General features: G+C 36.2%; 2 protein-coding genes across 2 annotated transcripts; both read left to right on the top strand.

The window, feature by feature from the left end:
- The first annotated feature begins 2,154 nt into the window (after positions 1 to 2,154).
- Positions 2,155 to 10,827, top strand: LOC147533949 (SPX domain-containing membrane protein At4g22990-like). Its single transcript, XM_086647399.1, has 12 exons — positions 2,155 to 2,209; positions 2,877 to 3,041; positions 3,734 to 3,798; positions 4,350 to 4,470; positions 4,989 to 5,300; positions 5,437 to 5,541; positions 5,637 to 6,091; positions 6,628 to 6,929; positions 8,283 to 8,461; positions 8,710 to 8,900; positions 9,855 to 9,988; positions 10,324 to 10,827. The coding sequence occupies exons 3-12, from the start codon at positions 3,746 to 3,748 to the stop codon at positions 10,560 to 10,562; spliced, it is 2,091 nt and encodes a 696-aa protein (XP_086503525.1). The 5' UTR covers positions 2,155 to 2,209; positions 2,877 to 3,041; positions 3,734 to 3,745; the 3' UTR covers positions 10,563 to 10,827.
- Positions 10,828 to 12,050: 1,223 nt separating this feature from the next.
- LOC147533948 (Per1-like family protein) lies at positions 12,051 to 16,325 on the top strand. The gene is made up of 5 exons (XM_086649377.1): positions 12,051 to 12,732; positions 13,301 to 13,562; positions 13,663 to 13,862; positions 15,067 to 15,254; positions 15,790 to 16,325. The coding sequence occupies exons 1-5, from the start codon at positions 12,623 to 12,625 to the stop codon at positions 16,074 to 16,076; spliced, it is 1,047 nt and encodes a 348-aa protein (XP_086505503.1). The 5' UTR covers positions 12,051 to 12,622; the 3' UTR covers positions 16,077 to 16,325.

The following is a 16,325-nucleotide window of genomic DNA, read 5'->3' as shown; positions in this document are numbered from 1 at the left end:
TCAATGGACGAAATCTCCTTAAGAATCCACCACTTTTATTCACTTCCTCCTCCCTCAATGACAATTGATAATGGTTAGTCAGATGATGAATTGTCGATATTGGTGGATCTGATCTTGTTCCCATACCAATATTTGCGTCTATACTCCAAAAATTCTACTGGGATGATTATAATAGTTAAAATTAGGGCAAGAAACGAAGAACTATACGGAGATTTCGACGAAGAGACAACCCTTCGCCGGAGCAAAACGAAGAACTATACGGTTTCTCTCTCTAGAAGAGAGTTATTATCAGAGAAAGGGAGGGGAGAGAAGACTCTCTATATCTATCTCTCTCCATCTCTTTACATTTAACTAATATAAAATAATTATTTTAAATAGGTATAATGGTTCAAATGGCTAGCGAGCCGTGAAATTACTAATGACGATCCAAAAGTGACATAAAAAAAGATCAATCCTTATTCTATTAGACTACTTATTTCTTACTTTTTCCTATCATATGTAACATCTGAATGATACTTTGAATACATTTTGATACATTAAATAAAAAAAGTCTCATGTTATTTCTTTTATTTGTGTTTCATAATTTTTGTGACTTTGATATTCTTAGGTGGTAATTTTGCATAGATTTATTATATAAATTTTTCGATTTAATATATGACTAGAAAAGTTCGGCCCCCCTCTAACAAAACTTCTGGTTCCGTCCCTGCCACCACCACCATACCCCATCACTACCACCCACATTATCCACCAAAACCACCACCACCACCAAATCTCCATCATTACCACCTACATATCTTATCTACCACCATACCCCCGTCACTACCACTCACATACCTTATCCACCACCACCACCATATGTCCACCACCACCACCACCGAATCTCAACCACCACACTACCACCACCGTACTTCCACCACCACCGTACTTCCACCATCACCGTACTTCCACCACCACACCATCATCATACCTCCACCAGTACCATCACCATAGCTCTACCACCACCACTGCTACCATCATTCCTCTACGACCACCATCATACCTCAATCACCACCAAACCCCATAACTATACCTTTCAGGCAGCGCCACCACCAATACTACTAATATCACCACCACTTCGTATACAAGAGTAATCGTGGAAATCATAAATAAATTCATTAAAAATCAACTATCTCTATTAGTAAAAGAAAAATAAAATTATCAAAAGTAAATTGGATTAACAAACTAACTTTTGACTTTTTTACTTGTATGTAACATTTTTGTCAAATATACTTTTGAATTTTTTTTACTTTTCTAGAGCAAAAGAACTTCTACTACAAGCAAAAATACTTATACTTTTGGTTGCCAAACGACACCTAAGATAATAATGCCATAAAAAAGTGATTAGCTCGGTGAATTTAAAACATTATAAAATTTTAGACTTCCGAAGATCTTGTATTAATATTAAACTTACATCGATACTATTAAAGTTTATTTTTTTTTAGCTTAGACCAAAAATTTCTTGGATGCAGAGTGCACCTTTCTTGCCTAATATTACATTACACCCAAGTTTTTTACATGGACCAAAACTTCTTTGAAAACCTCCATATTCCTACTATTATTTCATTTAGACTCCAATATTGTGTTTGTTCCTTCAATCCTTTCTTTCTTAAGTGTTTGAAAGTTCCATTGTGTATTTGATGTTAAAGATAGAGGCACGATAATAGATACCATTTTTTTTTCTCGAAATAATGTACTCTTAACTTAATTGAGATATATTCACTTTGACTAAAATAAACGGTAAACAAGTTCAATTTCGTCATTCATACCTTGTCAATTCATACCTTGTCATACAAATATTCTAAAATGGTACTTGTTGTAGATTACTTAATTCAACTTTACCTTATCCTCTTTCGAGTATTTATTTGGAGAGAATCTTAAAAGCAGTATGTGGACAAGTAGAATTTAGAGAGAGAAAATATAACTCTCTCTTAGTAATTTCATATGTGCAAGTGCAACCTAATTAAAACCTAATAAACATTGGACCACGTAAGAGGTAGAGAAGAAGAGATATTTTGGGAGGACTGACTATATAGTAGTAGTAGTACTAGTAAAAACACACATATCCAATCTATTTCTTAACAAGTACTAGATTATCTTCTCAACAAAAAAAAAAAAAAAAAGTACTAGATTATCACTTGGAAATTTAGCTGAACAAGTTCGTGATTTAAAGGTCAGTTAACTGATCATTTCCAATGTTTGATTTTTGAAATTCTGAAATTTCTTCCTTTCCTTTGTTTAATTATGCTTTTGATCTTGTTAGTACTATGTGTAATTTCTGATTCTAATAACAAGAAGAAGAAGAAGAAGAAGAAGAAGAAGAAGAAGAAGTAAAGGAACAATAGATTTTTAGGGTTTGAATTGAACCTTGTATTCTTGTTATTTGATTTATGTGTGGACAAAAAAGAGAAATGAATTTGATGAGGAATTTTAACAGCAAAAGTTTCAATTTGATATTTTTGATCTGGGAAACTGAAATCCTTCAAGACTGGTTGTTAGTATATTTATTATGATTGTTTTGTTTCAATTACTATTTAGTAAAGATTGCTTTTTGTTCACTAATTTGAAATTATGATAAAAAGACAAGCAGTTTCCTTTCTACTACTATCTTAAAACTGAGGATTAGAAGTTTGATAGAACTAGCCAACTTCATAACCCACTTTTCAAAATGGGTATCAGTATGATTTGGGTGAAACTCAATTGGGCATGCTTACACATGAAAAAGATGCCACTTTCTAACTCTAAATGGCAAAACTATTTGTTTCATTGGGAAGTAAAGTAGGGTTTTATTTTATTTATATATCTAGTTATCTGAATTATACTTGTGTGAGATTTTGTAGGCTTTTAGCATTGTGGTACAATCAGATCTTGAAACAGTATTATCTCAAATTCAGACGTATGTTTTGAGCTGAAAGAAATGCGTGCATTTGAGAATTGAGATGAAGACTTTCCTGAAGATCTAACTCTAAAAGAGATAAAAGTACACAAAAACTTATTTTAAACAGGTAAAAACTCGTAAAACTGTTTTAAGTTCATATCTTAGATCAGTAAAACAACAAGGGACCGAGGTTTATAAATTGGTTCATGCATATTGGTGTAAAAAGTTAAGCAGTTACCTGTTTTGCCCCATCATGTTGATTATTTTTCGACTAATTTTCTCTTGACATCTCTGTTATTCAAATATCGACTTATTTTGGTTTGATTTTATTCACAAACCAATCTGGAAAGAGTGAAAAAGAAAGCAATTCTTTATTTTGTTTCATATATTAGTGGTAATTGGCTATTTTGAATATGTCATGCTCAACTGTCAAAAAAAAAAGAATATGTCATGCTCTTTGGGGGAGGAAATATTTCCGATCTTTTTCTCTCTTAAGCATAGGTTCAGATATTATAGCTAATGCTATCGCCTTAACTTTTTGGAGGGAGGAAATCTTTTCCACGGCCTTTGATGGTGTTACGAAAAGACTGAATATAGCTGACCTTTTTTTTCTCTTTCATACCAATGTATATTGATAAAAAATAATTGATCTTGTGTATATACTGAAGTCTCTGTATTTTGTCTTTCTTTATACATATTGGAATTACCAAAAACTGTCTGCTCATCATTTTGCAGGAGGCGCTGTTTTTATCTTTCATTTACCCCACCTATCGATAACCATCTGAACTTAAATAATGTTTTGTTTATTTAATTTTGCAGTTTTAAAAAGAGATGGTAGCTTTCGGGAAGAAGTTGAAGGACAGACAAATTGAGGAATGGCAAGAGTATGTCACATATATCTGTAGAAAGTCTTGTTTCACTTCAACCCTATGCATCAGAAGTCAAATGTTTTCAACAATTTCTGAAACTATCTGGTTGTGAAAAAAACTATTATCAAAGTCTTATTTCCATATAAAAGTAAAATGTAAATGCTCATTCATTTCCTTCACATACTAGATCTTGAGGAGTTAATCTTTGTTCGTTCCATGTGTTGAGTACTGACTTATACATGGTATATCTCCTTCGCAATACTTTTCAACAAACTGACATCACATCATATTAAGCTCTCACTAGACGTACCTCCCAACTCTGATTTCTCCCTTTAATGTTTTGTAAAATTTCTCTGTTTTAGTATTCTCTTCATTTCCAATTGGTACACATGAAATGACATGTTGAACTTAATATTTTCCTTCCATTCAGGTTTGTAGATGGTAGTAGATTAATAGGTTTTAACAACTTAGTGTTCTGATTGCCTTAGACTAAAACTATTCGAACTCCTCCAATATCATGGCCTAAGAAACTTCTAAGTATATGTTTATTGTTTTGTCACCTCCAGATATTACATTAACTACAAGTTAATGAAAAAGAGATTAAGGCAATTTGCCCAACAAATTGAGGTTGGAACCCAAGAGCGTCGCCATGTGCTCAAGGAGTTCTCAAGGATGCTGGATAACCAGGTACATGATAAATCTGTGCATATGGACCAAATTGCAAAGATGGTTACTGACTGAAACTGCAGTGTAGAAACGTTCTTGGTTTCACATTAGCATGGTTGCGTTCCTCTTTTTGCATGTTTCGTTTGTTCATAAAGCTGATTTCTTTCTACAATTGACTGGCGGCTATGCACTACCAGAGAACATGCTCGTCAGCTATTTTATCCTGTTACTGTTAACTGTTAAGAGGATCCAATTTCCAATTTTTGTTAAGAAGATTCAATATCGTCCATTACCATTCGCGATTGATTAAGGATCACTGGGTTTTGGAGTTCATCGTCGGTACTCGGTAGCATATTCCGAGGATCTGAAATCTATTAGACAACTAAGTTCATATTTTTATGAAGGAATCTTTTCTTATTTGCTGCATAGTAGGCATTGTACTGGTCAAGCTGTATTTGTATTCAGACCTTTTCTGCAGATAGCTGTTAGTTTCATCTTAATTATGATATCAATGGCATCTATTTTATTGTGTGTTTCAGATTGAAAAGATTGTCTTGTTTCTCTTGGAACAACAAGGCTTACTGGCAAGCAGGATATCCAAACTTGGAGAACAGCGTGAACTACTTCTACAGCAACCAGAAATATCCCAAATTTCTGCGCTAAGAGAAGCATATAGAGAAGCTGGACAAGATCTTTTGAGGCTGCTCTTTTTTTTTGACATTAATGCTACTGGCCTGCGGAAGATTCTAAAGAAGTTCGATAAGCGCCTTGGGTATAAATTCACTGACTACTATGTTACTACTCGTGCAAATCATCCTTATTCCCAGCTACAACAAGTATTCAAGCATGTGGTAAAGTTGGGCTTTTTCGGCTCATTTCTTCTTCTTCTGCCCGCCTTTTATTCTAAGGATTAAATAGATATTCTGCTGAATAGGTCTTGCATATTTATGTGGATGAGTCATAGCTGACTAATGATGATCCGTTCAGGGTATTTGGGCTGTTGCTGGAGCCATTTCTCGCAATCTTGCAGAGCTTCAGGATCGCCAGGGTAGCTACTATTCAATCTATGACCAGCCATCTATTCAACTTCAGGTTGTATATGTATTTCATTTCTGCCAATCTGGCTCATCAGTACATTATTCTCCTTTTTCACTTTTTTGTAACTAGACTTAGTGGGTCTTGTACAGGAACCTGTTCTCGATTCCATAAGAGCAGCTGTAGACAGATTAACCCACTCAACAAACTTCCTTCAGTTTTTGGGTCAACATGCTCTCATCATGCATGAAGAATTACCATCTGCCGTGGATGACCATACTGATGACCAGAGATACGAATTTGTATCGCTCATGTTAAACTTGGCGAACACGTTTCTTTATATGGTAAACACTTATATAATTGTTCCAACGGCGGACGACTACTCCACGAGCCTTGGAGCTGCACCAACAGTCTGTGGAATAGTAATTGGCGCAATGGCTGTTGCACAAGTGTTTTCGTCTGTTTACTTTAGTGCATGGTCAAATAGATCATACTTCAGACCTCTGGTATTTAGCAGTATTGTTCTTTTTGTGGGGAATGCCATGTATGCATTGGCATATGATTTCAACTCAATAGCAGTTCTTCTAATTGGCCGACTACTATGTGGGTAAGTAGTTTAATTTTCTTATTCCATGAGTTGGTCTCGTTTGGTAGGCGATGAGATTATTCTAAATGCATTTTAGTTCTTAGACAAGCAGCTTAGAGATAAATCAGTTTAGAGGCACCCAGGCTGCTCCCTGAATTCTGCCCTGAAAAGCACTTTATTTTCACCAAACAACTCTAATTAATTTACTATTTTTTACAAAAAAGGAATTTTATCTATAAAGAAGGAACTAACTCAGCCTAGTCACTGAACCTTATTTTTTTTTGAAACTGCAATACTGTATGACATTTGGACGGAATCAGATTATTAGTAGTTTAGTGACATTAGTCTAACCTACATTCAGTCAATTGGGATCATGAAGTTACTGAGCAATAAAGAGTCTAGGTTAGGTAGCTTTAGGAGGTGTGTGTTTTCATATTTGTCAGATCGGAAGGCTGTTAATAAAGAACCTAGGTTTTGGCCTGTTTATTATCTAAACTATTTGGTTTCTGAAATTTGGTTATTCTGATATTTAATTACTTGATATGACAATATGTCAGATTTGGTTCTGCTAGAGCTGTCAACCGCCGCTATATCAGTGACTGTGTACCACTTAGAATACGAATGCAAGCTTCTGCAGGTTTTGTTAGTGCTAGTGCCCTTGGGATGGCATGTGGTCCTGCTCTTGCCGGTGTACTGCAGACCAATTTTAAGATTTACAAAATCACATTTAATGCAAACACTTTACCTGGCTGGGTAATGGCTATAGCATGGCTAGTATATTTACTATGGTTGTGGATTTCATTCAAAGAACCAGCTCGTGAGAATGAAGAGAACAATGCACCTCAGGAAGCGAATGCTGGTAAGTTATATTTTAATCCAATCCACCAATATCAGAGAAGTCACTCTTATCTCGCACTAGGAGCTCATCCAGCAATAAACTTTTTTTCCAAAAATAGCGGCGCACCTTTTACTAGTTAAGGTCGTTTAGCCTTTGAGAGTAAGGGGTGCTCATCCGTTGCTTTTTGGTCAAAGGAATGTCAGTTCTACTTAATTAAGATAAGAGTGTCATTGGGGAATTTGAGCGCGCATGAGACGCTCACTGAATCGGGACCGGAAAAGCATATTGCTTCACACTTTACAACATACTAAGTTGAATCTCTCTTTCAAAGAATGGACAAAAGCCGACAAGCATCAGGCATTGGTCTGAACTGATCAAATTCATAGGCCCGATCGCCTCACTCTGCAGCAAGGGCATTGCTTGGCTGCTTTCTTAAGTTAATTGGGGTCAATAGCAGGTGTGAAGCAAGAAGGAATTCTGTATGACCCGCCTTTCTAATTGTGAGACTAAGCATTCTATTTGCCTGTTTGTGTCGTATCGATCTTTGTCTCCTTCTTATAAAGCATTCCGTTCTGGTATCTCGCCTGAAGATCAAGGGAAAGGAGCCAACAAGATTAGAAGATGCTCTCTCTCATCCTGAGTGGAGAATGGCTATGGAGGAAGAGATGTAAGCGCTAAAGAAAAATCACGCTTGGAAGATTGTGTCCTTGCCTAGTGGGAAAGGCCCTGTTGGTTGCTAGTGGTACGAACCCGAATCATGTCTCCTATGACTGTACGAGGCAGATAGTCAAAGAACGTGATCAGCCAATTAAAATTAAGAAATGAAAAAATCAGTAATATTGCATCTTTACGCTAGGCAACATTTGAAGAACTGGGTTATCTGCTGTCTTTAGTCTTAATGGAAATATGGCATCTGAGAACAGATTGAAATCCATTTTTCTATTAATACACACTGATTTTAGTGGAATCTATGGAAAGGATGAAAGAGCTGTAGAAGTATATTGTACTGAAGTAGTTATGATGGAAGAAGATGGCAATTCAGCCGTTTAAGCGTCTTCGATCCAATAAAGCTACCAGCTATTGATGTTTCGAAGATGAGTTCTCACATCCTTGTAGACGGGTGTGGACCTGTATTTATAGAATAAGAACATTTATTGAGGTCAATAAAGAGATCACAAAGTTGTTACAGTTGTAGTCAGATTGAGTTGATGAGCTCTTAGTGGTAACCATTATATATAATTCTGCCAATATCTTGCATCGTTCTGCTGCTATTTAATTTCAGAAAAATTGATTTATTAGATATTGACGGGCTGGAATGAGCTTTTTTAGTTGTTTGGTTGTTGAACCCCTGTCTATTGTATTATTATGTGACAGGAAGAGTAGAAAATGATGAGCTAGAAGGCAGACTGACGGAGCGTTTACTCCCAAGTTCAGAAGTGAAGCAAGAAGAGGAAGATGGTGAATATGATGGTAGTGAAGAAGCTTCCGAGGAATCACACGGGCCTGCAACTTCAATTCGATCAGCCTATAGATTGCTTACACCCTCTGTCAAGGTATCAATCACATTGAAAGTTTCATTTAGTTAAATAAGTTTTCATGAAAATTTTGGATAAGTGCACTACTGCCAAAATTAGATTGATAGATTGCTAAAGAGTAAATGAAAGAACAAATTGCACATCCCAAACATCAAAATATTTTTTTTTTATGAATGTTTCTTATAATAGCTAAAACATTGTGTTGATGATTTTGAAGTTATATGCAAATTATGCGATCTTACTTTTTTATCCTATCAAATTCTCAGGTCCAGCTGTTGATTTATTTCATGCTCAAATATGCTATGGAGATTTTAGTCTCTGAATCAAGTGTCATTACCACATACTACTTTGGTTGGTCGACTAGTTCAGTGGCAATTTTTCTTGCCTGTCTTGGGCTCACAGTTCTTCCTGTGAACATCATTGTGGGAAGCTACATTAGCAACATGTTCGAGGACAGGTAAACCTTCAATAAATCTCTCAACTTAATTTTCTTTCTGAGAATTACAATCCAAATTGTGATTCATATCGAGTCGCAACAACAATGATTCCGGTCACAAGATCAATCACTTTTTAGTGGAACCACACATGTCTTTTTTTTGTTTTCAGATCGTATCAAAATATAAACCTCTGTATACGAAATATGGAGAAGTAAAAATGTGAGAAGTAAATAGAGGAAGGAAAAAACGGGAATTATTACCAAAAAGTTCACCTTCGAAGGTTTGCTAGGAAATCAGGAAGAGTCTATGTCTTCTTGGCTTCATAAATTTCGATAATTATTATTTCTCGCTATTAATTACTTTAGTTAATTCCAATTTTCTCGTCACATTCATAGTGGATAATTATTAGTATTAGTTTCCTGCTATCTATTTTTGGGTTCCTTGTTTCTTCGGAATGGGTTTTTGATTTTGAATATTAGAATCTCCACTGCAAGGGTTTGTTGTTCCCCTACGAGTATCCTAGTCTCTGCAACTATTTCTTTGTTTAAACTAGTAAATTGAAACAAGTCTATTGAGAATCGTTTTCTTATTTATGATGCAAGTACACCTTTGTTAGAACTTCCACCTACTAGTTTACATCAATACATGGTGTGGGTTCAACTCATTTGTGTTGAAATACTAATGAATTAAAGAAGAATATGTTTGTATTGAAGTTCTACTTTTTGGTCTGCCTTTTACACTGATATCTTGATACGTGACAGTTCCTAGTATATTACATCATGCAAATGCATTATCATATTAATTCTTGAGATGTTTCATTTTATGTACTATAGTACTTAACTAATAGGAAAGAGAAATTAGATTTCACTTGTTAAATTTAGGTTTATCCTCTGAATTGACCATTCAATGTTTTTGTTGAAGAAGTTGTCCAATTAGGTTCAGCATCCTTACTCGGCGTTTTCTTTTGATTGCAGACAAGTTTTATTGGCATCTGAAATTATACTATGCATAGGCATTCTCTTCAGCTTCCATGTAATAGGCCCATATTCAGTGCCACAGTACGTTTGCTCCGCGTTTATCACATTTGTATTTGCTGAAGTTCTTGAAGGTATTACTCCTTTATTCTTTTTAGTTGAATATCGTAATTCTCCCTCAGTTTTTTGTAAATGGTTTACATGGCTTTTAGTAGAAGATCAAAAATCTCACTACCAGTACCGGGTAACAAACCGTGCCCAAAGCTGTGGACAGCGATACATGTTACCACCACAAGGAGTGCTTTACAAATTTTCCTCTGTTGCCAAATACAAATGATTAAATAAGAACTCATCAAGATTATAAACGACATGGACGTTCTTCAAGAGCATGACTTTTGGCATATAGATTATTCTATTACTAATTTAGAGCTTCTAAAGTAATATGGATTTTGTTTTTCTCAAAATGTAGGTGTCAATTTGGCGCTTCTATCCCGGGTAATGTCGTCGAGGTTAGCACGTGGAACCTATAATGGTGGATTGCTTTCGACAGAAGCTGGAACTCTAGCTAGGGTCATTGCAGATGCGACAATAACACTAGCCGGCTACTTGGGTGAGAGTAGACTCTTGAATATAACCCTACTTCCTTCACTATTCATATGTTTAGCTTCGATTGCTTCAACCTTCTACACCTACAATTCCCTCTATTGATTCATTTCTCATCTTCTCTATACCCCTTGGCTTCAAATACCATATCATCTTCCATGGTCATGAAATTCCTTTACCGTTTCTTGATATTTGGTAGAGCAAAAGTTCATGTATTTGCAGAATTTATATATTTGTTGTAAATGGAACAAACATAACCTGCAGGCTTCAAAGCCATATGAAAACTTTGAATCTTCCCTTATTTGGTGAAGATGTTCATGAATTATTTTGGAATTGGAATGATTTCTTTGCAATAATAAGTTGTTTTTCAGGTGTTTTTCTTTCTTTTCGTCTTTTTTTTGGGTAGTTTTAAGTATTTATGGCCAGTACCTAAATAATAGTCTACAGAGATTAGTCACATTAAAAAATTAAACTTCTGAGCAAATACCATATGACTAGAAGACTGTCCATACAAAAAAATTAGACATTTGAATGACAATGTCTTTGCCTTGTTGGGTCATTTCCGAGTGGTCTGTTTGGACGTACAACTCTCTTACAAAAGTTTTTTGGCGAAAGTGACTTACAAAGTCATTACAATGACATAAATACATCACAGATGTAATAAACACGATGATCGTCGAAATTAGAATTTTTGAAACAAACAAGCTTAAAGCCCAACTAAACTACTAGCCTAAAGCCTAACGAATTAAATGACCTAAAACTCGCCTAACCAGATTATTTATACTTTTAATAACCCAAGTTAGACTTGAGATTAGACTTGGTTGTTTTTTTGGACTTCCATGAATGAACACATATAATGTACAACATTAAAAGAAAAGAAGCGGTGTTTTGGTGAACGGATAGATATCATAAATAAATGACGCACATACATCATAAGTATGAAACATGTTCATAACTGTTATAAATTTTCAAACCAGTTTTTTGAGGATACCAAAAAAATTTCGAAGTACAAAATTTTAAAGAAGAATTGTGGATTTTGTTAAATGTTTTAGCAACAAAACTTCTTCATCTTTTCCAATTTTCGGCCACCACCTCCGGGCAACATCATCACCATTTTTCTCTCTCTATCCCCTTCTTCTTCTCTCTATCCCCTCTTCCTCTCACCACAACCACTATTTATCTTTCCTTTCTACATACTCTTCCTCCCTCTCTTTCTATCTGTTCTGCCTTTCAGTGGCACACTAATCTTGTAAAGCAGATCGGCTACTGATTTTGGAAAATACCTCAAAACCACCCAATGGGTTTGGGGCATTCCCCCAAATTCGTTCGTCGGACCAAAGCAAGAGCGGGAGGAGGATAGAGAGGGAGAATAGAAAGAGGAGAGAAAGAAATGATAGTGGTGAGAGGAGGAGAACAGAGAAACATTGGAGAAACAAATGAAAAGTCAACAGCGAATTACTATTGTCGACAACTTTTACCGAAAAGAAAATTTTCATGTAATTTTTCTTTTCTTGTTTCCTCCAAACATAAGCATAATAACACGATGGTATTAATGGCCTTAAATAGTAAGTAAAAAAGCTCCCTTCATTTTTTGGGTTTATGGGACTATGTTCCAATGTGTGCAGCTAAATAGTTCCTACTTTTGGGAGGAACAATTTTAGGTCTAGTTTGGTAGATATATCCCCTCCTCTTCTATTGAAAAGAAAACCCACGCGGTTGGGTCACACACACACACCAGTATAGTAAACCTGAACAAGACGAGAAGAACTAATTTACTTTACTATTACTGGATGGACATAAATACACACAACTCCAATAAATTCTAATCTCCTCTCTCTCTCTCTCTTGTCTGTTTCTCTCTCTCTAAAACACAAGCTCCAGAAGAAGAGCTGACGTCCTAAATAATGATGCCCTAGAAACCTAAATCCCCCGCTCTGTTTTCTTCCTATTGATTTGTATTAGAAAGACAAAGTTAATTTCTGATTTTCATTTTCGTAATGAGAGAATCACATTTCAACTCCTTTCTGAATCGATTCAATTTTGTGTCTTCTTGATAGGATCTTGATTGAGATTACCTAGCTCCTCTTTTTTTTTTTCAGTCTCCTTCGTGTTAGATTAAAAGAAGTTTAGTTTCTTCTTCTTTTTCTTTTCCCTAATCGGATCAGATGAGTATGGCAGATCGTTACTGTGTGGTGGTGGTTGTTGTTTTCGTGGCACTCTCGTGTCTCGTCGTAGCTATTGATGCTAGCCCTGGTGATTCTGATCCTCTCTACAAGTAAGCCATCTCTCTCTTTCTCTCTCTCTCTATGATCTTCCAATATATCTGGACTTTTACTTGATTGGTTTTAATATGAGTAATTAGTGGATGAAGATTTTGTGATTAATTGGATTATAACTGTTGCTTTACATTCATAATTATGACCTAAATTACGTTATGTTTACTAACAGTAAGTATATGGTATAATGGTAACACTGAAATCCTGAAAGGGAAAGTTCTTTATCAAATTTCTATGGGATTTTTAATTGCCCAATACCCAAGATCAAGATGTATGTCTTTAGGGCGTTGTGATGTGATTATGTGAATGAAAGAGTGAAATATGAGATTCTTGCATAAGAAAGGAAAAGTCTGGTTTCAATGGATATATCATGTGATTTGTTATTCATTCCCTCCTTTAAGTAGAGATTATGCTTCGGCTACGATTTGTTTATTAACTTGATTAGGTAGTGGGGGTAGCCCCTTTTATTTTAGAATTTTTTTGAAAGTTTATATGAACCTGTTAGCATAAGGAACTGTACAAAGATAACATTGTTTCTCGTGCAATTGTGTTTCCTCCGGGATACAGGTTTTGTGTGGAGCAGTGCGAGAAAACTGGATGTGTAGGAGAGCACTGTTTTCAACACTGTAAATTCTTCTCTGATGGCGTGTATGTCGACGGTCCGTGGTACATGCAGGAGCCACTTTATCTGCGATGGAAGCAGTGGGACTGCCAGAGTGACTGTCGGTACCAATGTATGCTTGACAGAGAGAAAGAAAGAGAAATACTTGGAAATGGGCCAGTCAAATACCATGGCAAATGGCCCTTCAAACGGGTTTTTGGTATCCAGGTTTGTCATTTTACAGTTTCTTTAGGTATTTCTTCTAACATGAATTTCCTAATTTTGAGAAACTCGGATGAGAATCAATGATTTTTTACCACATGTACAGGAACCTTTTTCTGTAGCCTTCTCGGCCTTGAACCTAGCAATGCAGTTTCATGGATGGCTGTCGTTTTTCATTCTTTTGTCTTACAAGTTGCCTCTAAGACCAGAAAGTCGAAAACGTTATTACGAATACACTAGTTTGTGGCATGTCTATGGGCTACTAGCTATGAATTCATGGTTCTGGAGTGCTGTTTTCCACAGTCAGTAAGTTGATCGGATTTCTGTGTATTTCTTGTTACCTTATAATTATGTTAATGATATGTCAACATAAGAGAAGAAACAAGGCAGTAAATATAATTCATTCTGCTAGTGTTCTATACCCTGTTCACTGGGCTCATAGAGTAAGGGGAGTGGGAAAAGTTCTGTTTGATACTTAATGGTTTTACCAGTACCATTATCTATGTTGTTTTGGGCGTGAGGCGAGGCGAGGCGACAGACTCATCCCCTCGCCTTGGCGAGCTTAGGCGAGCTGAGGCGACAAATAGTATATATTTAAGTAATACATACATACCTAATTACCAACATAAAAATAACTAAATAAACACTCAAAGTATGAATTATGAAAGAGTATGAAAGTATTAAGTATGAAGCGTACTCTGTTTTTAGCAACAAAAAAGAGTATGAGAGTATGAAAGTATGAATGTATGGAAGTATGAAAGAGTTGCTACCTTGCTGAAAACTATTGTCTACAACAGTAAACAAGTAAACAAGTTTTTTTTTTCAAGTTAATAGTAAGTAAACAAGTTAAAAGTAAGTAAACAAGTCAAGAGTAAACAAACAAGTTAAGAATAAGTGAAAAACAAAAAAAGAGTTGCTGAAAATCACTAAGAACAGCAAAAAAAAAAAAAGTGGGAAATCGAGTTTGGACTGTTTGGTAGAGAGAAGAAATAGAAACTAGAAGAAGGAAAAGAAGAAGAGGGTAGAAACCGAGTTACCTAATGATGAAATCAACTTAGTTTGGTGGAGAAGAAGATGAAGAACTCTCGGTCATGGAGGTTTTGTTCGTTTAGGGCAAGTTAGAGAGAGAAACAGATTAGGAAAGTCGATTTAGATGGTCAGTCCGTTTGGGCAAAAGCCTAAAATTAAAAAAATTCTGTGGGCACTACCCTATCTCGACTTGGGCCGCCTCTCGCTTCCCCTGGGGCGCTTAAAGGCGCTCGCCTAAGCGTCTGAAGGCGCCACCAGGGGAAACCTGTTGTTCTCGCCTCAAAAAAAGGCGACACCTTTGGCAACCTGTCGCTTTGGGCGCTTTGGGCGCTTAGGCGCGCCTTGGCGTCGCCTTTTACAACATAGACCATTATAGATGCCCTTGCTGATGATGCTGGAACACAAATGGTGAATTATATAAAGTTTTCGGTTAGTGTTTATAAGAATTAGCTAAAATTTGTTCATCTGATTTTCCTCTCAGTGACGTGGATCTGACAGAAAAGATAGACTACTCGTCAGCTGTGGCTCTACTTGGTTATTCTCTCATTCTGGCCATACTACGAACATTCAGTGTGAGGGATGAGGCAACCAGAGTCATGGTTGCTGCTCCATTGCTGGCATTTGTGACAACCCACATCTTGTATCTCAATTTTTATAAACTCGACTACGGTAAGTCTTTATCATTCTTTTGTAAATCCCAAGGGGGAGTGCTACAATTCCTTACAGTTGTACTCATTGTCTTAGTCATTGCATTGGTGGCACATTCTGTGCCTTTGACTTAAAATCATTGGATGTTTAAAAAACAGTTGGTAAAAGTATGTGGCTGGTAAGATGCCACATCAGCTTTTGAGTCAAATTCTGAGTAAGACAGACTCTAGGGGAGAGAAACATTTCTTAGTTCCAAGTACTGAAAATCTTGTATCATAAATACTGAAACTATTCAGATGATCAACTGAGCTGTTTTCTGATCGTCAAAAGGTCTGTCGCTGCTCCAACCTTTACTACTTGCAGGAACACCTTACATTTTTTGTTACTTATTCAAAAACCCACATTCTATCTCATATTCTAAGGTTAAGATAGGATTATTTTTCTAGCGTGGCCAAAAACCCCAAAGCTGTACCCAGTTATAATGAAAATATACACATAATACATTTATTTTCTGGACTACGAAATGGGTATTTATAACATTCTTGTAATTGGGCAGGGTGGAACATGAAAGTGTGTGTTGTGATGGGCATCGCACAGCTTCTGCTGTGGACAGTTTGGGCAGGTGTTACTCGCCATCCTTCACGATGGAAATTGTGGGTTGTGACAATAGGAGGTGGACTAGCAATGCTTCTAGAGATATATGATTTTCCTCCATACGAAGGATATGTTGATGCTCATGCTCTCTGGCACGCTACCACGATACCTCTTACCTACCTGTGGTGGAGCTTCATTAAAGATGATGCAGAATTCAGGACTTCAAGTCTTGTTAAGAAGGTAAAGTAAAATGTATTCTGTTCTTTTATCTTCCCATTCAAAGTGCACTCCCGAACGAATTCAATAGTGCTGCATCATGTGACTAATCCTGCTTCGGACTTGCCTGTAATTGATTCAAACTTGTATCATTTTTCATTACTTCTCTTTTATTTTTGCCTCTTATGCAAATGTTTCTCGAAATTGTCTGCTGAGAGGTTCTCTTCTAAACTGGTTTGTAGTCGAATGGTTATAATGAATGTTGACTATTTTTAGGACTTC

Source organism: Eschscholzia californica, unplaced genomic scaffold (genome assembly GCF_041429995.1).
Source record: "Eschscholzia californica isolate CP2 unplaced genomic scaffold, dmEscCali1.0.p SCAF_6, whole genome shotgun sequence".
Lineage (NCBI taxonomy): Eukaryota > Viridiplantae > Streptophyta > Magnoliopsida > Ranunculales > Papaveraceae > Eschscholzia > Eschscholzia californica.
Note: the sequence above shows the minus strand (reverse complement) of the source record. Positions and strands in the feature narration are given on the sequence as shown.